At 37.0% G+C, this 22,940-nt stretch overlaps 2 protein-coding genes across 3 annotated transcripts; both read right to left on the minus strand.

The window, feature by feature from the left end:
- Positions 1-4,217: 4,217 nt before the first annotated feature.
- On the minus strand, positions 4,218-7,967 carry LOC114455701 (cysteine/serine-rich nuclear protein 3-like). The gene is made up of 4 exons (XM_028437082.1): positions 7,784-7,967; positions 6,276-6,535; positions 5,883-6,173; positions 4,218-4,981 (listed from the first exon to the last, which is right to left on the minus strand). Exons 1-4 carry the CDS (start codon positions 7,965-7,967, stop codon positions 4,436-4,438), a joined length of 1,281 nt encoding a protein of 426 aa, XP_028292883.1. The 3' UTR covers positions 4,218-4,435.
- A 2,145-nt stretch (positions 7,968-10,112) lies between these two features.
- Positions 10,113-22,908, minus strand: dbr1 (debranching RNA lariats 1). Of its 2 annotated transcripts, none has more exons than XM_028436021.1 (9): positions 22,773-22,908; positions 19,165-19,362; positions 18,213-18,337; positions 16,879-16,959; positions 16,350-16,435; positions 14,368-14,592; positions 12,596-12,673; positions 12,371-12,516; positions 10,113-10,979 (listed from the first exon to the last, which is right to left on the minus strand). In XM_028436021.1, the coding sequence occupies exons 2-9, from the start codon at positions 19,359-19,361 to the stop codon at positions 10,358-10,360; spliced, it is 1,560 nt and encodes a 519-aa protein (XP_028291822.1). In that variant the 5' UTR covers position 19,362; positions 22,773-22,908; the 3' UTR covers positions 10,113-10,357. The 2 variants fall into 2 exon arrangements, with proteins under 2 accessions (XP_028291822.1, XP_028291821.1); XM_028436020.1 differs by lacking the exon at positions 22,773-22,908 and adding an exon at positions 20,583-22,763.
- Between the last annotated feature and the right edge of the window lie 32 nt (positions 22,909-22,940).

Consider the following 22,940-nt stretch of genomic DNA (forward strand, 5'->3'; position numbering starts at 1 on the left):
TCCAAATGAAAAAAAAATATCAAAATGAGTTAAAAAAAAATAAAAATTGTCAACAAAAATACACATAATGACTCCAAAAACATGCATTACAGAAAAATACACCAAACAAAAAAATATCAAAATGAGTATAAAAAAACAAACACATTCATCATACGCATGTCTTATAGAATTAAACCAGGGAAATTGCACATGCTATTTTACTTTGCACCTGCAAATATACCCCTTTATAATGCTACAGAGTATGTTGTTATTATTATGCCCATAAATGACAACTCTACTCAAGCACCCACTATGAATACATACTGTACTCGTTAGTCTAATAAGAACATCAACCTTCACGAAGCTGAAAAAACTTCTCAGAAGGAATATCTTACCCCCTGGGATTAAAAATAAATAACTGATGATTGGTTAGAGGTAATTGATATTAGTGTTGTGGTGGTCAAGACCGGTCTTGGTCTCGAGACCAAATTTTAAAGGGCGTGGTCTTGTCTCGGACTCTGAAGCATTTTGACTCGGTCTTGTCTCGGACTCGGGATTTTCCGTCAAGACCGTTCGAGACCAGCACTAATTCCTGCTATTCTTAAACTTTTTTATAATGTGATAACACGGAGAAGAACGGGATAAAACAATCCTTTATTCATTATTTAATCCACCCCGTATAATGACCACAACCTTCCTTAATGTGACTGAGTGACGTGTGTGACACTCATACGTGTGTGACTACGTGTCAGTTTGGACCGCGGAGCACAAGGGAGAAATGAACTAATCACCGGTAAAAATCCCAGTAAAACTCCAGAAAACAATCACCAGTAATAAATATTATCTCCCTGGTAAAGACAGTAGCTTTAACAACTGGTAAAATGATAAACTGATGATATTACAGCCTGTGAAGGCTGGATAGGGGACGCACTTACTCTGCTTCTGGGTCCTAGTGCCAGCCGACCGGTGAAGCCTGTTCCGTTTACCGTGTTTACCGAGGTCCGTGTGTGTTTAATAAGTCTGTGTGTGTTTAATAAGTCTGTGTGTTTAATAAGTCCGTGTGTGTTTAATAAGTCTGTGTGTGTTTAATAAGTCTGTGTGTGTTTAATAAGTCCGTGTGTGTTTAATAAGTCCGTGTGTGTCCGTGTGAAAGTCTGCATGTTTATGCATCTGTCCCTCCACTCTTTTCATTAAATCCATGTCTTTTAAGGCTTTATTACATAATATCGGCTGTAGTCCGGGCCGCCGCCATCTTGGATTATGTCGTCACCAGCGCGTCATCACCGCAGAGTTGCACTAGCCCAGAATGAGTCAAATAACTGTAAAGAGGTCTTATATTAGTCTGTTTTCTTTTTAAAGTGGTGTTTTTTTTTTTTGTGTCTTTAGACTCCAATTACATGTATGTATATAATATGTTCCCCACAATATAAACAGGTTCACAATATAATTATTATTTATAGTTTCTGTTTCCACGGTATCCAGAATAATAATAATTCTCAACAAGAACTATTGATTGATTTGTTACATGACTTTTCCAGGGTTTGAGTTTGTTTTATTTAGTTTCACATCTACCTGTAGCTCTATGTTTTTTACACTGCTGACAACTTGTTTGTAGTTTTATTTCAGAAAGTTTCACTTTTACAGTTACAGCTGGAAACCTTTGTTAATTGAATATCCTAGTTATATTACAGCAACCAAATTAAACTATATCAACTAAGTGAATTAATAAAAATGGCCTGTGTAAAGGCTTTTTCAAACTAAAAAATTATCTTGTGAAATCTGTGACCTGTTGACCTGCACAGCTCAAAGAATCAGAATCAAGAATCATTTTTTCTTGGCAGAAATGCTTTTAAACACTTGCTGTACATTCAGCTGACATAAAAATCTTGTTTTCAAATATGTAGAATAATTGTGAATTTATCAGTAGCAGTAGTAGTTTTAATATTTTAGTTATTTTTTTACAGGCACCTTTTTTGTCTGTCAAATGTATTTAAAATAAACTAAAATTAAAGAGAGATGTCATTTAACTGTTGAACCTTGCCATAATTTTATTTATTTATATATTTTTTTAAATTGAAAAAAAAAATGTTTATGGTCTTGGTCTCGGTCTCGGCTTGTCTCGGTCTTGGTCTTGACTTGGTCTCGGCTCCCGAAAGTCTTGGTCTTGTCTTGGTCTCGGTGCATTCTGGTCTCGGGCAAGTCTTGGTCTCAGATAGTGCGGTCTTGAACACAACACTAATGTTTATTGTTAAAGTAATGGTTATTACAGCTCTACAATACCTTTGGTTAAGTGTCCAACAATGTATGCACCAAAAGAATTTAAAATTCAGAAACACAAAAGCTAAATATAGTGAATAATGACCCCTATGTCACAATGTTTACTGTTTGGGGTGTACTACTTCACAGTATTATATATTTGTGTGTCATTTATTTTAATTATTTGACTTTGTTTACTTTTTTGCATAATTACACTGTACTTTGATTTTAATGACTGTAAATGGTAGATTGGTTTGACTTTGTATGCACAAAACAAACTGTGTCTGTTAATATACATTTGGAGTGTTTACCTGTGTTCTCTGTTTGCTTTACTTGAATTTAAAAGCCCTTCACTATATTTTACTTGACTTTTGACACAAAATGATTGCATGTTACAAAAAATAAAAGCAGGAATTGCAGATTTTTGTGTTTTCAGTTTAAATTGAGGTTTGGAACCATCTCGTGTAAGTTTCAATAAACAGGAATGACAAATAAAATATAGATGTGTACTTTCCAAAATGTTTTTGTTTTACCAAAAAAAAAATAAAATAAAATTGTGCCACTTATGGGCCCCATATAGTGATTTTGCTTAAGGTCCCCAAATGACCTGGACGTATTGATCAAAATCCATGAGAAGAAACTCCAAAGTTGGTCCAAAAAAAAAAAAAAAAAAATGACCCAAAAGGATACAAATACACATAAGTATTGCATTTGAAATAACCAAGGCAGTATCAAAAATAAAATGTATATAATATAATGTATGCACACTCACAGACCTTTCTTGCTGTGTCACAGATTGGCTCAGGACCATAACAACAAGAGGTAGATAAATGTCTGCATTTGTGTTTATTCCTCAAAATATTGGGGCAACAAACAATAATCCTGTCACAATCAATCAGAGCCAGGCCAAGCAGGGAGCTAAAGAGAGCTGGAGGGTGAGTCCTCAGGTGATTTTAATGGTTAGGCCACGCCTTTCAAGCACACCTGAGTCCAATAGGGTCGTTAGCTCTGTGAAAACAAGAAAAAAGACAACAACACAGAGACAAACACACCTGCAACCCCACACACTTGGGGTCATCACAGCTTTTATAAGTAGATACAGTATGTGTTTTACAAGTTTTCTCTATTTTTATTTTTGTATATTTTTCATTCTGTGATTTTGTTGTTTGTGTGTTTTCAGTCATTTTTGGGTTTTTTTGTGTGTGCATATTTTTTATTCATTTATTGTAGATTTTTTTCAATTATTGTTGTGTATTTTATTTTTTAGATTTGTGTATTATATTTGTGCAAAGTTTTATTATTTGTTTTTGTATATTTTGCTCTTGTTTTGTGTGTTTTTCTATAATTTTCATGTATTTAATTTTCATATTTGTTTATTATATTTTTGTGTAATATATTGTATGTGTGTATATACCTGTTGTGTATGTTTTTGTCCTTGTTTTGTGTATTTTACTGTCATTTAGATCAGACCAAATCCTTGAAGATCTAAGAATTGACAACTACGGTAATAAAATGAATCAAGTTTGATTGTCAACCTTAAATATTTCTACTCCTCCTCATTCAATTACATCAACTGTGGCATGTTTTTGTCCCCAAAAAAGTGTGTTTATTTATCATTAAGTGCTGTTAATGTTGATTAAATCTAATCTTAGTGTACCGGTACTTTGTTTTATGTTTGGGTTGACCTCTATCTGCCAGAGATCACGCATCTTTCTAACTTTTAGGTATGAAACATCACAACAGAAACAAACATGTTCATTAAATGAACACAAAGTTATTTGGTCGATGAGTTTCCCTCAATAACGGTGTGAAAAGATGTGAAATAATTGACATTAAAATGTGTTTTTTTTTATTATTTTTTGCACTTGGAAATATTGAAAAATTACAGGTTAAAAACAAAAAAGGCACATTACTCAAAAACAATAAACTGACAAACTCTTATCTAGACATTTGACACATAGACAGAAAAAGTTCCATCTACATTTCAGGTAGCTTTGAAACTGGCTCTGGTTGCCAGATTGGTCTGCTTTGGAGAACAGCTTCTTCTGATCAGTGTAGCAGGTCAAAGAGGAGGAGGGCACAAAGTGCTGATTAGACGTGTAATGGTCCTTAGTCTGATAGTCCGTGTACTGATCACCAGTCATGTTGAAGGGTCCATGGACCCCCGTGCCATTGCTAGTGCTAACTGGATCTGGGAACGCTAAGGACTCTTGGTAAGCATGTCTGCATTTGACATGTCCTCAAAAGTCTCTGACCTCTTTTCATCTTCCTCCTCATCTTCATCCTCAGAGTCACTATTGGTTAAGCTCTGTGAGCTGGAGTCTGACATGGAGCTACTTTCCTCCTCATTCTCCTCATCTTCCTCCTCATCTTCCTCCTCATCCTCATCCTTTTCCTCTTTATCCTCATTATCTTCATCTTCTTCCTCATCATCATCCAGCGGCTCCTCCATCTCCTCTGCAGCATGGAGGTGCATGCTGGTCGTTTGTGGAACGGTGTCAGACAGGGAATACTCCAATGTGTGCTGGGACTGGGTGAACAGCTGTGTAGGCCCCAAGTCACTGGTTTCACTGTGGAAACTGTTGGTCGGGGTGGGTTGCTGCTGCTCACGGCTCTTCTCCAGTTCAAACTTCTTGATGGTGTCCAAAAAGTGAGTTCGGGCCTGGTCGTGATTGAACTTTACCCTTCCAGCTGAGTTACTGCAGCCCTCTTTAGTGCAGCCACACGGAAAAAACATCCGCTTCACCTAAAGAAGCAAAAACATTCAGCATATAACAACCACACTTAACATCCGTTCAGTTTATGTGATTATTCCTTTAAAACAGGGACGTCAAACTTAACTATTGTTCAGGGGCCAAATATGGACCAGTTTGATCTCTAGTAAGCCGCAGTTTTTAGGTTGGAAAAAGGACAATTTTAACATCAATTGTGCGATAGTTTTTAACAACAGTTCCTGCCGGATCTTCACTTTCAAAATTCTTGATTTTGTAACCAATTTATGTGTAATTTAGAGCAGTTTGTCAAATGGGGGTACGTGATGGCACTACACGGGGTATATGAGAGTGAGATATTGGAAAATTTGTCCCACACTAGGCAGGAGATGACCGTAAACAATAAAACTATAGAAATAAATCAATTCAGGAGGCAATAAATACTGTTTCATTCCACTTTTTTACAATGGGATTTTTTATAATGTTTGTTATCACTTGTTGATCCCATTAAGTTGTTTTTCATTGTATTCTAAGTAAAACATTGTAGTCAGAAAAAGGGGGTACATAAATTTAGAAATAAAAGAAAGGGGGTACTTGAGAGAAAGAAAATTGAGAACCACTGATTTAGAGGAATTATGTGGAATTGTTTGTGAGAAATTGCAAAACTGGTGGAAAGATTTAGAGTACTTATCACAATTTGCAATTGAAATGACTGCATTCATGTGATATAAATAAGTGCTTAAAAATATTGTAGAGTTTCATTAAATTGGTGAATTTCAGTTATCTACAACTAGATTATTTGGTAATTTACACAATAATTCATGTTTTCTGTCATTTTTACTGTCTCCTGCGGGCCAAATTGGATGCTCTAAAGGACCAGTTTTTCCCACCCGAGCCTTGAGTTTGACACATGCTGTAAAGTTGAGGAGGACTCACCTGGCATGGGATGCCTACAGCGCTGCACGCACACGTCTCCGGGTCACAGAACAGTATACAATCACAGCCACAGTGCTGTCTGGACATACGAATGGCCTGCAGTTCACGGTTCTCTTTCATGTCTATCATCACTCCAGACGAGCACAGCAGCGTGCGCCGCTTTTCGGTGGTCAGCGGTTGCAAGAAGATGCATTTGTCCAACTCTGTGTTGTCCATATCAATCTCATCAGAGATGTCGTCTACTGTGAACATGTTGGCCTCCTCTGACTCCACTGTACCATTCTTAGTCAACTGAAAACCAGACAAAACATTGTTCAAGTACTCTCTAACTCTCTAACAATATTATTTCTATTTTTTTATAAATCAGACTGTTCATAGAAAGCTAACCTTTACCTTGAGTTTGATTGAGTTGAGTTGTTCTTCCTTCAAATACTCTCGCAGCATTTCTATGTGGATCAGCTCCTGCTCCAAGGCAAACTCATCCAGTGAGTACTGTCTGATCCAGCTGTGCCTGTCAGACATGCCAAGCGTGCTGCCGCCCTCACTGGGAACACAGGTGAATCCCTGCCGCCGTTCAAAGTAGTAAACAGTCACATTCTCGAAATGCACCTTCCTCGTCCTCCGGCGCTTCTCCTTCTTCAGAATGGAGTCAGCTGCAAAGCAAAGGAAGCATTAGGTCACTGTTAATTAAATGTCTCGATTAACTTAAAGCTGTTACCCCCAAAAATGTGTTATTAGATAAAATCATTGTGAGTACCTCATAAATCAATGAATCAAACATTGTCTACTATAAAAATAAATGGAAAAGGGTAGAAATTGTCTCTTGAAAGTTTGTTTTTATTTCGACCCTAAACACACGTTTGTTGACATTTTCATGCGTTGCATTGTGGGATATGGAGTCGCGGAGTATTGATATCACGTAGGAATACCGGGAACAAACTCAAACCAAAAAATCCAAGCGATCCCTGTCCTTCTTGTCTGGTGAAGAAAAACAAGAAACCCCACTAAAAATCTGTATGCATCCATTTACAAGACTCCACATCCCACAATGCAATGTGCTAAAAGATGATTAGATTTTATGGATTGAAATGTAATCAAAACTCACGTGATCATGTGGTCTAATGTATTGATCACATCAAATCTGTCTGTGTGTGTTTACAAACATTTATTCCATCTCATATCAGTTTGATCGATGATAATTGAATCTTTAGAAAATACATAAACTCTTATCCTCTATATATTAGTCGACTATACAGTATCTGTAACAGATTTAATAGACTAAAATCTTGATGTCATTTAGTTTACTAAAACTATAACTGAAATCATAGTCCTGATGACTACATTTGATAACACTTTACTTGAAGTTTTATACATGAGGCTGACATTATGATGTCATTATTTTGACCCTAACCCCTAACCTTAACCCTACCTAACCCCACTAGATCCTCCACCTAATACAAAAAATGCCAACATAGCTCCAAAGGTGTCATAATTTAGTGAACGACAAATAACGACAGCCTTATTCATGCTAATGAGAGATAATGACATCGTAATGTCAGCCTTATTTATAAAACATCAAGTAAAGTGTTACCCTAAATTTGGACTAAAACTACATTGCATTTTGGTCAACAGACTATACTAAAACTAAATCACAATTTGCGGTCTGTTTCACCCGTATCATCTAACGGAGTTATCTGCTTTTGCATTAGGACTCTTTATATAAAAAAATGCAGATTAGAATTTCACCAAACAAGCATTTGTTGCTCACTTAGTTGTAGCAAACTTATTCCACTTATTCCATTTTTACCATGTATTTTGGATTTGTTTTCCTTAAGAAATCATGACACAGTTCTCTTGCTGTCAATAGTTGACGTTGCCACACTATAGACTCAGACACTCACGGATAAATGGGCCTGAGGTGGACGGGTTGACGCTCTCGCTGAAGGATACCTCATCATCAGACTCCCGCACGGAGGAACACGGGGAGGAGGAGGCTTCCACCTCCTCAAATTTCCTCTTTCGTGTTCCACTCACGGCGTTTAGCCTCCGAATCTGAAACCAAGAGAGAGCAGAGGGGCCACACATTATCTAAATATACAGTTTAGGGCCTTCATAATCCTCAGCACACACATTAGCAGCTAAAACAGAAGCAGAACGCTGATAATTACACTATACATCAGCCTTACAGGAAAGTTAAGATTGAGAAGTTGAAAAAAAAAAAATAAACTTGATATTTACCAATTCAGAATGGCTTGGGGGCTGTCTCTTAAATATGGGAAACATAGTCAGTAATGTTCCTTTGAATGAATGAATCAAAATCAAATCAAATCAAAATCAGTGGGTGTTTTGGTCTTTTAAACACTAGACACACTCATTAAAGGTGGCCAGCTAAAGGATGATGAAGCCTGAGATTGTGTCCCAAAACTGTTTCCTGCTCTCTCCTGTCTGCTGCTTCTAGCCAGTCACACTTGTTCTGTGCGCTTTCATCCTTTTCATTGTGTTCTTTTTTACCTCTTCCTTTCATGTTCTGCGCTTTCATCTTTTCCGATGAAGATCTCGTCTTTCATCTGTTCATTTGAAGTGCTAGTCTTTCATCTCTTCCTTTCCATTGTGTGTGTATATATATATATATATATATTTATATTTATCCTATTTATATATTTATCCTTATTCTCTATCTATCTTTTATTTATCCCTCAACCTTTATATTTATCACTATTATTATTATTGTTGCTGGGTTGTTCTTTGTTCTTGTTTTCTTTGTTTGTTTGTTTGTTTCATGCACCATCTACCAAGACAAATTACTTGTACTGTCCTTAAAACTGTACTTGGCCATTAAACATTTCTGATTCTGAACTGCAGGGCACATTTCCAGTAATCTATCCAGCCATGCATTTGTTTGTAATTACAATCACCTAATACTCTTAAACATGTTCATAAATGATTCCTTACCGCTTTAGCACCGAAAGAATATCTGTAATATTATGTGAATATCTTTAAAAGTGACATTTTATTATTAGCTCTGTCTGCTAGCATAGCATCTCTTCTTCACGATATGCTGCATGCCAACCGACCACTGGGATCCTAGCGCCATCTGCTGGATGAAACATATTTGACGTAAATACAGTACACTGATTAAAATGGAATATCTATTATGAAATAACTAATATCTTTCACGTTTTTTATGTTGTAGGCTTGTTAATTACTGAAGCTTCTGAGTTTCCCAGTTTTACCCCTTGGTCATGTTTATTTTACTTTTAAATGTGACCAGCAATGGCACAAGAACACCTCACAGGTTTAGCAATAATAAGTATTAACCATCAGGTAGGAAAAGAGATAACTTACAATGATGTCATAAATGCCTTTTCATCTCAGAAAGCAAGAAAGATAAAATTCTGAAGAACCTAACCAAAGCATTGAACAAATATTGCACCATATTTATAGCCATTTTATTATATTTTTCAATCTTTGCTTTATTTTGACATTTTTTTGTTTAAAAACATTGTTTGCACTGTTTTTTGAAGAAGCTTTTACCAGTATGTTTATATTGAGACTGTATTATTAGACCTAAATGCAGCTTTTAATTTACTCGACTATCAGGGTTCACTTGGTCATGAAATTCCTTAAAAAGTTATGGAATTTGTAAAAAATATTTCAAGTCTTGAAAGGTCATGGAATAATTTAACTGTTTTGAAAAAGTTTTGGATATATGGCCTTTTTATTTTAATGTTTAAAACCCAACCTTCTCTATTACTATATACTATACTACCCCTATACTCCCTCCCACAGCCTCCGTTTCTCAGATGAAAACCTCCTCACTGTCCCCAGGACCAAGCACAAAACCTGGGAGGACAGAGCTCTCTCTGATTGCTGCCCCCACCCTCTGGAACTCACTGAGATCACTCCGCAGTAGTTCACAGTAAGAAGAGTGGATGAAGTGGTGCATCAGTCTGGTTCCAGTAAAAAGTGACCATAAAAAGCTGTAAATGGACTGATAGACGTGGGGCAGTGAGGAGACTTCATCTAGTAAAGGAAACTTATCAGTTGAAACACGGACACTTTCGTGAAACCTGAGTACAGCAGCCCGCCTACCTGTCTGTTCTGATTGGCCGAGTTGTCTGATGGGCACCCTCATGTGTGGCATCTATGTGGATTTTTCTTAGAAAATTGCTAAATTATTGTATAAAACAGTGTGCCTCATAGCCCGGAAAGTACAGTAAACACACTTCATTCAACATTAGAATTTTATTTAATCTTCCAAAGAGATGACATTAGAAAAAATAGACTTGGATTTAATGAAATTAAGTAAAAACCATCAGATTGTAAATAAAATATCGTCTTCTTCCGTTTCAGCTGTAACTAAAATGTAAAAAGGATATAATCACATTAAAACAGCTCTTTAGTTTAAAAGTTGCTCTGAAAATTTAGATAAAAACAAAAGGAAGAATGTGTGAGCGTTGGAATAAGTCTCTGTTTCAGCTCACATCCTCCTCCTCGTCCTCTGCTGAAGCGTAAATGATCTGGTTCCTGCGTTTGATGGTGGGCGTGGCTCCTCTGCAGCTCGCTTCGCTGCTGCTCCTCTTCATCATATGAGCAGAGGTTTCCTCAGAGTCGGCCGGAGCAGGAGTGGAGTGAAAGGTTGGAGGTATTTTCACAGGTGGAGGAGAGGAGTCTAATTTAGGCTCGGGCAGGACCAGACGTCGACCACCACCACTTTTTTTCTCTTCTTCTTCGTCTTCCTCCCACTCGTCTTCAATGGTGATCTCATCAGGGTTAAAGGACGTGGATGGTCCTGACGTGTCCGTCTGGTACTGACTGGGCTCGTCTGTGCTCCCATCGCTCCGTGCATCATCCTCCTCATCTTGGTCCTGTGCAGCCCCGCCCTCCCCCGCCCGAGCGTAGATGTCGGTGAGGCCTAGCTTAGCGCACAGCTCAGTCGTTTGGTTGTTGGTGGAGCAGCTGGGGGCTGTGTGAGGGTGGGGACGCTCTGGGTCGAAGGTCGGCACTGAGCGGCTGAAGTTATTAGGGATGGAGAGTTCTCCACTGAGGGCCTCCATCACCTCCATCATGGAGGCTTCTGAGGCGCTGAAGTCCCACCTGGAACACACACAGATGGATAAAAATCCTTTACTCCAGTTAAAGAGGCAGTATTATGAAAAGAAAAAAAATCACTTTCTAATGGTTTTGCTACAGTGATATAAATTCCTTTAGCCTCGTTCAGAGGGCCAAAGTTCAAAAAGCTCTGTTTCCTCACTCCCTTGTTATTCCACATTTTGTTAAAAGTCAGCTCCAAATGGGCGAGTTGGATTTTTCTCGTCTTAAGAGTCGTAAGGTGGAAATTCCTCCTTCTGACAATCCTGGCTCCTCCTACCCTATAAGAATGTGAGCTCCTCCCTTTCAAACTACCTCACACGTAAAACAAACATAGCAAAGGCAGGTTGATATTACAGTTAATATCTTTACGTTCAATAGATAGATAAACCGAAGAGCACTCACAACAGTTTCACTTTTAGTAGCCGTTATATCGCCTTTATGGATGATCTGACATGTTTGTGACCCAATGCGACGCAGCGGTTGGACAAAATAATGGACTATCGTCTTAAATGAACTATGTCTGTGGTCAGTAGAAGTGAGGAGGAGAAGGAAGACTGTAAATGATTTACTGCTGCTGCTTAGCGTGTGTTTACGTTCACTCATGCATATGTATCAAGGCCCAAAAAACAGCCTGTTCTTAGAAGCGTCATGAAAGTGACTTTTCAGAGGCTAAAACTCCAGAAAACAGGCAAGTTTGGCAAAATAAACCTCAAATACTGTTGTTGGGGTTCTTAGAACAAATGGAGAAAAAGGTGAAAAATAGCATAATACTGGACCTAAAATGTGCTCTGGTTAAATTAAACAATTCAGATGCAGTTTAAGTGCAGACTTTGAGCTTTAATTCAGTGGGTTGAACAAAAAGATTGCATACAAATCTGAGGAAATAAAGCATTTTTTTCAGGGGCTCAAAAGTAATTGGACAAACTAAATAGCTGAAAACAAAATGTTCTTTTCTAATACTTTGTTGAAAAACCCTTTGTTGCCAATGACTTCCTGAAGTTTTGAAATGATGACATCACCAGACGCTGTCATTAGTTTTTAATATCAGTTCAATTCACTGAAAAAAATTATTGAATTCGTTACCAATTTTTTGTATTTAGAGGAATTTTGAGGAATTGGTTATGAGAAATATTAAGATTTGTGGAAAAATTGAGAGTTCTTTCCACAATTTGCAATTCAAAATGACTGCATTCATGTGATATAAACAAAAGAAAAATGCAAGCCCCTAAAAATTTAAGATACCTACAATTGGATTATTAGATCATTTATATAATAATTCATGTTTTCTGTCTCATTTTTACTGTATGCCCAAAAGGGCCGAATTTGGCCCCCAGGCCTTAAGTTTGACACGTGTGCTTTAGAGTATTGCATGAACATGACGATTCTGTGTGTACCGTTGGTGTAAGCCGTTGTTTTCCGGAGGATTCCAGGGATAAGCCGTGGTCTGCTGCAGGCCGTTGGTGGCTTTGAGGATCGCCAACCACTCAGGGTCGTATTCCAGCGTGTCGGAGGAGCCGGGTCTCTCAGGAATATCCACGATCTGGAACACAGGAGTTGGATTGCACACGTTTAAAAACACACACACTTAGTGAGAACGGTGCGTCAAAGCTTCATCTAACCTGTAAGAACTCCCGACGAGGAAGACATTTATCCAGAGAAAGGAATTTAGTCACACGTGGCGCCGCAGAGCCTTTAGGCTGAGGGAGAAATGGGACAAAAATAATAATTAACAGATAATTCAGGCGTTCAGCATAATTTCTATCAAATCTGATCATCAGACTTTATCATCAATTCACTGTACACACGGGGTTTAAAACCAGAACTACACACACAGATAGATGCACATACACACAAATGCAGATAAAAATAAAACATAAACTAGACAGAATATAAACATTAATTAATATAAACTAATATATGGGGCAATGATGTGACACCTACTGTAAATTAGATTAAAAAAAAGGTTTAAATGCATAAAAAGATAACAAATATCTAGTAACTTAGTGTCTATCCACTCACTGTCAAAATATCATGTGGTGCGACTGTCTGGCCAAGACAAAAAATCTTTAAAATTACTCTATTTACATTTTATTTATGCCCTATTTTAGTTTTATTATAGTCCTGTATACGATTTCAAAGTATTTCGATTCTTATCTCCATCTTAATATTCATGCAAACCTTGCCCGATGATGAGGCCAATTTTATGAAATATCATGCGGTGAAATCCTTTTAATTTAATTTACAATACTAATGGAGTATATCATCATGATAAAAGTTTAATCCATGGTTTACATTCCCAACGTCCCAAAATCAACTTTACTTCAGAACTGATTCCATCTATAATCAGGTATGAATGAATGTAGTTTATTGACCCTAGTCCCACTCTTCACATTTTAGTCTATGTATTTATATTTAGAGTTTTTAGTAGTAAAATATCAGAGTGACTTCCTTCTATGGATTGAAAGTCGGCTTTTGCAATTTCATTTTGCTATTGGCTGAGATTAGATCAGCGACATCTTTTTGGATCAATGACGTCATTAACCCATCGGTTTCGAGCAGAGAATTCAACTTCTATTAGTTTGAAGTCAGAGCAGGTGAGACAGCATTTTGGCTTTCTCAAGTTGGAAAATGAAAACGGTGAGAAGATAACACAGTAACATGATTCCTTAAGAAAAATATGTAAATTCCAAGACAGGAACATAAGCTGCACTTTAAAAAAAAAAGTCACCAATATTTTTTTGAAAACTTTTCTTAGATTTTTATTTTATGCGTTTTAAAATATATGTATATATATATTAACCCAACTTTGCCAACCTCTCGACCCCACATGCACGAGCTCACACTGAAAGAGCGTCACCACTGACAGAGTTAAAACAAATTTTTTGGTCATGTTTTTTAACATATATAATGGTAAAGTTTATTGTTTATTTACTGCTGAATGAGACATGAGACAATGAATTTTCTACACAATACAAGCGATGAGCTGAGCTCCTCTTCTGCAGCAGCTGTGCACATGCATGTGAGTGAGACGGAGCACAGAGGGGAGGGGGGATGGAGGTAAAGGCGGAGCCGTCGGGTAAGCTACATTCAAAGTCATGCTAGCTTTAGAAAATTGCCTACCCTACCTTGAAAGTGAAAGTATCTGTATTTTGGACTAATCAGTTTTTTTTCCTCCAAAAATATGATCCAAAGGAGTTAAGTGCATCATTCCACCCCAATATTTGATTTTAGGTTGTTTTAGAAAAAGAATTGGGATTCGAATCAAATCGTTGACTGAGTGTATCCTTACATCACTACTTGGTTTAGATTTGACATTGTTTACATGTTTCAGTTATCCAATCAGAGGGGATAAAATACATCTCGTTGAATCGTTAGTGAACCAACTCCTCACCGGATGCTGCATGACGGCTGCAAACTTGACATGTAGATGAGCTGAGAACCAATAGCTGGGCTGCAGGTGAGCCAACACCTCCTCAGCAGCAGGACTTCCCAGAGAGTTGGACTCCACGTCCTGACGCAGGAACTTCTTCTTACGCAGCAGCTCGTCTGTGCGGCCGTAGAAGCAGATCCCTCGAGGCCAGTCGTGGCTCATGAACACGTCGATGGGCATCTGGATCTGAGAGTAAACCACCACTTAACGAGTTAACGAACACAGCCGTGACATCATGACCACGTTAGGATCCACTAAGGATTATACAAGGTAAAAGATTATCCTGGGATAATTATAGTTTACTCATATATTTTATTATCAGGTGAAATCAATAATCATGATCAGTTCTACCTTTTTTGCAAAATGCTTTAGAAGTAAATATTTAAATACAAAAAATGCGTTAAAGGTTAACTTAGAGGTTCCCAACCTTTTTTGGGTCGTGACCCCATAGACATCTTTTCCCCTAGAATGAGTTTTTGGTCCTGTTGATTAAAGTGTGTTACAAATACAGAGTAGCCAGGATTAGTGCACCACCTCAGATATTTTATTTGAACTAGAAAATGTAAGTAGAAATTACAAGTTCAGTTATTTAATATTTACTGTGTGTGATGTGTATTTGAAAAATAATAATTCAGGAAAATGTAATAATAGAATTTTAATCAATTTTCACCTACATTTTTTTTAAATTACCAACTACTAGACTTTTCAGGCACCTTATTTTAATTCCAGGTGACCCAACACTCGGTCCTGACCCCAAGATTGAAAAACATTGGGTTAACTCTTATTACAACAGTGACCTTTCTTGTGCAATAATGGGACTCAGATTTTAACACGATTGTCCCTTTTAACCTCTGCTTTTAACTCCTATCTCCCAAATTGTTTATATATATATATATTGTTATGGCAATTTTTATATTCATCATCATATCATCAAATGTATGTTCATGTGTACAATTTGTCATGTTTTAATACATGATGACTCCATTACTCTTTGAACAGCTGAATCATGTTAGATTAAACAGTACAGATCGTATTGTACTCAGCAACACAGTCTCTCTGCCAAAACTCAAACTCACATGCAGATATACACGAACGCACACACTATCAAGGACAGATAAGAGTGGCACCCAATCTTCCTCATAATATACACGTCTTCATCATCCTCAAATGTTTCCACTGTTGCATCTGACTCCCCCCTTCTCCTCTGCCTCAGGGTGGAACTTCTTATGTTATCTATATAAAAGCTTAAGCTGTGAAAACTGTTAGACAGAGCGGCTCTGCCTTCGAACGTCCTGCCGGATGGTCACTAATTTTTGTTCCACTTTGTTCCATCTTTGTACTTTTTTTTTAAACTTAGTTTTATAATAAACCTTTATTATAAAATCATCAATGCTTCGCCTGGACTCCATCACTCAACCAGAGCAATAAATCATGTCTCCAAATGAGGTCAACCGCAAATTTTGCCGTAACAATATATATATATATATATTTCTTTTAATTCTATTTTTGACTATATTTGGTTTACAGTATTTTAATCTTTCTGCTGTTTGATTGATTGACTGCTGCCAACAAGATTTCGTTGTATTGTCTTATTAGTGCAATGATAATAAGGCTTCTATATCTAGATGATATTATTCTTAAAGTACATGTATTTGTATTCATTTTTTGTGCAGATTCCAACGTTTGTAACTCTTACTAAGACAGTGCGACCCCAAGTGGACACATAAGGAATTGCAGTGACTTTTACCTGTAATTTCTCACAGTGTTGCTCTTTGTAACTTTTACAATTCCCAGTGGGCTGAATAGGACTCTGTGTGGGTCAGTCTTGGCCAGTATGATCCAGTATGTTTAACTCTTCTAACCATAATATTTCTTATCACATGGTCATAAAGTTGTGGCAGACAGACTTTTAAAGAGTCAAGTGTAGTTTAGACTAACTTTACCTGCTTGAGTTTGAAAACCTCAATGTTTCTGACGTGATAAACACTCCTCATGGTATTAGGATCGTATGGAGGGAATTCATGGTGACCTGAGAGAGAGAAAGCAGGAGAACAACAGAATGCAACAGTTTGTGTTAACTTCAGCCTCAGCGATGGTTATTGGTTAGTTTCACACAACAGACACTTCTATATCTACACTTGTGAGATCTAACGCAGTGGTTCACAAACTTTTCACAGTCCCATACCCCTTGAGACCTTTAACCTGAAGCCATGTACGCCCTACTCCTGCACACTTAAAAAACATAATAATATAACTATTTAAACAATGTATCCCTACAGTGAAATTTACCTCTGAATTTACCTATCCTGTTCAGGAATAATATATAATAAAATATTATAATAATCCGTAAGCACACAAGAAAACATTTTATTTAGAATTATCATTCGATTAATTAACTAGTCTACTGGCATTCTCAGTGAGGGGTTTGAAGGGGTTTCATTTAAAAATAAAAATCTAGGTAAAACATCGTACCTTTTCTGTAGTCGTGTGATTTGTAAATTCCTGATAAACCACCAATACGAACCCCCTTGTACCGAACGACACCAGCGTAACCTGTGGACGGACGAGTGGCAGGTCAAACCTGTGAGCAGTACAAACTCCCCTGGGGGCTACACAGAGGAGAAAGGACCTCATTCATCACCTTGAAAATGTAAAGTTTACCTCACAGTTTAGCAAATATGCTGCAGTATTTAATCAGTAATGTGATTAAGTATTCTAGGTGAAATAGGAACAACATTTAGTCTTTTAAACAGTGATTTCAAGGCTTTTTTAGGGTTTTGTTAATTTATTTTAATGTTTTTTTTATTGTCTCTAGCTTATGCTCACCAGCCTAATTCAAGCACTTTTTTTAACCTAAATGTAAAGAATTGTCTTGATCAATTAGCAGGTATGAGCTTTTAGTGGATGAATAAAATTGCATTTAAACCATCATTAGGCATTGGTTAAGTTAGTTATTGAAAACTGTATTCAAACTACAGCCATTAAAGTCCATTAAAGTACACCAACGCTGTACACTGCCTCCATTATTCTCTTCCACAGAGCGTTTTTATGAGCTCTTTAAATTCTGGTTTTTACATGTTCAAAAAGCACATCTTTGTTTTGCTTCACCTCAGATGTGAGGATGCCATTTTCCATCTTGGAAAAGTTTCTATTCTTGCCAGTGTTTGTTTGACCTCAGTGGGCGGGGCCTCTGAACCAGGAATATTTAAGGGTGTTACATTTTTTCAATAAATGCTCTAAAAGTAAAGAAGCCTAAAAAAATCAATCTTCCTAACAATTATTGACCTACTCAAGGCTGTAATAAACTCATACCAAATATTTCACTTTGCACCTTATTTTTGAAAAAAAAAATGCATAATTTGTGTTTTTCTCATTGAAAATGTTTGTTTTTAGTGACAAAAAGGGCATAAAAAGATAAAATGTAGAAAAATATATTGAAAAACTTTACATTTATTGTTAGGTCTGAAGTTTTTGAAAAGATCTGATATGAAAAAATGTGTATTTATGACGGAAAGGGCATAAAAACATTAAGAAAATACAGAAATAAGATGATTATGAAGACTTTATATATCTGGTTGGGTGTGGAGTTGTTGATAACATCTCATGTAAAAAAAATTATGACAGTTTTATGAAAGGTACCTTTAAGGTGCCCTGACGGTTAATGACGATCGAATTCACCCAATCATTCGTACATTGGGATTGGTCAGATACAAATGTTTCATAAAATGAAATGTGCGCTCACATTTGCAGCCGTTTTCACGCAAGCTTGATAAATGTGTCTGTTCTCTCCTGTGATTGGTGCTTACCCAGGTAGTATATGTTGGGGGCCACCCAGCCCCCGTACGGCAGCTCCTGCAGGTGATTGGATGCCTCGTGGTTACCTCCGATGAATATGGTCAGAACTGGAGCTTTTTTCTCTCCAGAATAATACCTGCAGCACAGAAAAGATGCACAAACTCTCACAAATCTGTCGCTTTAACTAAATCAGTGCTTTTAAAATGTCTGAAATATATTACTGTGTTACCAATAATAATTCACTCATTAAAGCAGGTTTGATTGCTTCATTCAAGATTAAAAGTCTTCAACGCTGAGTAATTTTGGAAACATTTGAGGTGGTTATTTGGCTAGCAGTGTGAGCTTGGGGTTGAACAACTACAACATTTTAAAAGTCGACTTTATGTGCATACTAGTCGAGTCAACGTCAACGAGTCGATGACGTCACCAAAAGCAGAAGCCTAGCCGAGGGGCAGCCGAGCTATTTACTCCCCCTTAAACATGACGCTCCGGTGGGTGAAGTAAATGCAGACTGGAGAAGAATTACAAATGTGTTTAAGGGGGAGTAAATGTAAATGTCCGCTGAGAAGCAGCAGGGGTTGGAATTGTCGCCACCACAGGTCACAGATTTTGGCACAACAGCGGTCTTCCATCGCTAACGGCGCTCCGTCCTGCGCTGCTGTTTTCCAGACATGTTACCACTACAGCTAACGCTAGCATGTATATTAGCCATAGTATCTGCCTACCAGCTGCAGTTTGAGCACAAACCAGGAAGGAGCGAGAAACGCTTGATGTTGCGCTGCCTTTACTAGGACCCTCGTTTGCTGTGTTGCGCCACCATCTTGGGCAAAAGTCAGGTGCTGCGACTAGTCGACGTCACGTAGACAGAGTCGCGAGACAACACTAAAGTGGACTAGTCTGTTCAACCCCTAGTGTGAGCAAAGCAAAAGCAGTTTTAATGTCATGATAAGGTAAATATCTGACTTGTAAAAGGTCTGCATGGTCCTGTACTTGGCTGGCACAGCCATACACTTCATGTCGCCCTCGTTCCGCACAGCCTGGAAGTCTCCGCAGCACAGCAGCAGGTCCACGCTCACGTCGTCCTTCTTCTGAAGGAACTCCAGCGTCTCGTAGATCTTGTCCAGCTCTCCATGGCAGCAGCCTTCCACTGCGATCCTCATACTAAGGAGTCAAAGTGAGGATTGAGCAGATATATAAGTACAGATAAGTCATTTAAAAGGCACTCAGATGGACAATTACTGACACATAAAGAGAGGGAAATGTAACAGCCACTTCACAGACTGTCAGAAAAAGCTGTGAAAGATGAGGAGACATTTTTCAGTTTCTTTGCAGTTCTCATCTTTAAACTAGTTAAACAGCTGCATGTTGAATGTGCTCTAATGGATTATTTGCTTCAAGTTTGAACATGTAGTCATTTTACTTTGACAGTGGGCCTGGGCAATATATTGAGATTTAAGACAAATCAAGTTTTCTTTTTTGGCAAAATTTAAAATTACAATATAGCCTATAACAATTCATTTTTGTTTTATCTTATTATTTAATATTAAAATACAGTACTTGTTTCAGGAGTTGCTGCTTTCACTAGAGAACTCACTCACACGTGCTGTCCCTTAGATCAGTGTTTTTCAACCTGTTTTGAGTCAAGTTACATCTTTTCATTGAGAAAAAAAAAATCCCAAAAAATGTAAATAAAAAAATGAAACTTTGGAGCCTATATTAACAATATACAGTCAATCTCATAAAAGTGATCCTTCATATTTCTTCTTTCTGATAAAAAGTGCAATTAACAATCTGCGTGTTTTTAATAGGAATCAAAATAGATGTACAAAAACAAAAAATCAATAAATATGATTAGAACTACAATTGAACTGTTAAATATTGTTTTGTTTTATATAATGTATTTTTGTATTATGTTTATGTAATAAATATACTGTCATTAAATACATTTAATAAATTAATTAATTTCAAAATATGTTTTTTATTCAGTGGTTGAAAAACCCTGCCTTAAAAAGACTAAAGTTGAACATATTGTGCAGTTGTTTATTAATAAACGCGCCTGAGTGACATTTTGAATCAGCAAATTTAACCCTGAATTGTCTTTCTGGTAAGACTTTAATGGCTTAAAATATCGACATTTATAACTTATATCAAAAAGATTTAACGGATTTATTTAATACCAATTGCACTACAGTTGATTTTAAAGTGATATATATAAATATATATATATATATATATATAGATTTTTTTACAGTTAAATCGTAAGAGTAAATAAAAATCCATGTGATCATGCGAAAGCATACCTTTTACAGGCTGCATTAGCATTAAAGAATGGTTAAACAACGACGCAGCAGCACAATGCTATGGTCAGTTTCTGTACTTACATGACTCCGTGTTTCTCTGCAGAGCGAGGTGAGGGTCCATAAAGTTACACACAGCCAGTAAAAGCAATATTTTGGGGGTTAAAATCCAACCAACAGGATAAATTTTCCCACCTTTGTCTCACAGTAAAGGCGCATGCGCAAAAGTCAGTGACGGAGGGCCCTGCGTGCTTGCGTCAGAACGTCACGACTGCGTTGCCAAATACGATGAATTTCCGCCTAAAATAACATCAAATCAACCTTTCGATTACAATGTTTTCATAATTATCTAATGCAAGTTAGGCTAAATAATTGCTATGATATAATTTATTGTGTAGTAATTATTGCTATTTAAATTCTAGTCCTGGGCAATGATCTTGAGTACTGGTAGTGTGTTTTGTTTTCTTAACAGAAGTTATAAAGCATATTTAAAAGAGATAGGGCAATAAACTTGTTGCATAACATTCTGTTACTTTTCAGAAATTTCAACACGTTGTGTTTAATTTCTTTGTAGTATTTGTAATTAGTTTTATTAGTCTTTTTGGGCTTCAACTGCGATTTTAATGATTTTATCATATGGCACTATCCCAGAGGTCCCCAACCTTTTTCTTGTCGTGACCCTATTTTTTTTTCTCTAAAATAATTTTTTTGTTATACTGTGTTGCAAATACAGAGACAATATGCACCAGCACATATGTTCATACTGCTTATATATATATCTGTATGTATTTCTGTTATATTATTGTCACCATTGTTTTGTATATCATTGCATATTTGTATTATTTTGAATATATTCTATTTACATTACTGGTGTTTTTCGTATTTTTATTCTTTTATACTGTTATTCTCTATTTATTATTTAAGGGCTTAGCGGGGAACTTGGGGACAATATATTTCGATATGTACATGTTCATGAACATGCTGACAAATACAAATCATTGAATCCTTGAATTATATTGTGTGTTTTTTTTAAAACTGTGCAAAATCATTTCAAAAAAGAAGAAATTATTAGAGTTTTGAGATACTCTCATATTCAGTACCTGAGATCGCGTACAGAGAGACATAGTCAGAGGTTATGCTTTGCTGAATCAATCAATGTTATTACAGATGAACAGAATATCAAGTCTATAGGAAATAACATGCACTCATGTAAAACATAGCTGTGGGCGTCAGGGTCGACTCACTCCTCCGGCCCGAATATAGTTTTCTCTGCATTTTTATTTATTCATAACCCATCATGCTCACGCTGCTTTACACCATTTACACTGATGTCCATCCCATACATCAATACGTACAACCAGTACAAGACAAAACCTCGTCTGTAGTGGTAGCATTTCCGAGTATGGAGGATGCCGCAAGATGTTTAATTTTAACCCAACCAGGAACGAGTGTATCTTTCATAGTGTATCGTTGTTTTTTCTGCTGTCTGTGCCTTCTCCTCGCCCTTCGCTCTCTTTTCTGTTTCAGGTGTCTTGATGGACTATCCTTCTATCCTATTCTGTTTGCAGTTCTGTTCACTAAATGTAATCAAACATAAGCTCATCAAAGATAAAGACATACACAAATTATATAGGTTAAAAGCACAGTTTTAAAAAGTTTAAATCTTACAGTATTCTTTAGTTTAGAAGATGGTTTACATTTAGAAATCAAACAATCAGTTATTATAGTTAGTTAAAGATGACATTTACTGCTGATATAAAGCAATACAAATCATGTTCAAGATTATTGATTTATTCACTATTATTTTATCATTTAGGGCTTTGTTGTGTCTGTTTATTTGATTTATTATGTATAGCTATATGAGTTATTTAAAGTGTATTAAGTTTAGTATTTAAAACAGAATTATTCTTATTTGTTAATTATTTGTTAAAGAAATTTCCCCCTGGGATTAATAAAGGAATTCTGATTCTGATTAATGATTTAGATTGTGTGCACTTTGGTCAAACTACCTTTTTTAGTGTTAATCTGAGTGTCCCACTTTTTAATATCTGATTTGTCTAATCGCTTACGCTTGCTTTGTGTTGTAGTTAGACTGAGTTGAAATCAGATGTTCTAAAATTGTCTTTTTGGATCGAAATGTAGCTGCGCCCGCACTGGGTTAAAGGTGACCAGTCCACAAGTGGCCCGTGCATCGCAGGTTGAAGCCAGTAATACTTTAACGCTTCGTCTTCCACATCTACAGAGGGCGGTAATTCCCATAGTGAGGTGTTCCACCTGTCAGAAGAAGAGGTGACCCGGTCCCGGGTCTGTCAAAGCGCTGCCCGCCCGGCGGTGCTCAGTTTTCATCCAGGATTTTCACCCAGGATCAGCCGCTGATTACTGCGGCCATCTTCCACCCTCAGCCCGGATTGCAGCGTCAGGGCGCGGCCTCAGCTTTAACTA

Source organism: Gouania willdenowi, chromosome 21, assembly GCF_900634775.1.
Source record: "Gouania willdenowi chromosome 21, fGouWil2.1, whole genome shotgun sequence".
In the NCBI taxonomy this organism is placed as follows: Eukaryota; Metazoa; Chordata; class Actinopteri; order Blenniiformes; family Gobiesocidae; genus Gouania; species Gouania willdenowi.

Coding starts and splice junctions, on each gene's coding strand:
- LOC114455701 (XM_028437082.1), bottom strand. CDS start 7,967: ATGTGTGGCCCCTCTGCTCTCTCTTGGTTTCAGATTCGGAGGCTAAAC. Junction 6,536..7,783: donor CACCTCAGGCCCATTTATCC/GTGAGTGTCTGA, acceptor TTTGCTTTGCAG/CTGACTCCATTCTGAAGAAG. Junction 4,982..5,882: donor CTGTAGGCATCCCATGCCAG/GTGAGTCCTCCT, acceptor TTGCTTCTTTAG/GTGAAGCGGATGTTTTTTCC.
- dbr1 (XM_028436021.1), bottom strand. CDS start 19,361: ATGAGGATCGCAGTGGAAGGCTGCTGCCATGGAGAGCTGGACAAGATC. Junction 16,436..16,878: donor ATCACACGACTACAGAAAAG/GTACGATGTTTT, acceptor TCTCTCTCTCAG/GTCACCATGAATTCCCTCCA. Junction 12,517..12,595: donor CTCGTCGGGAGTTCTTACAG/GTTAGATGAAGC, acceptor CCTGTGTTCCAG/ATCGTGGATATTCCTGAGAG.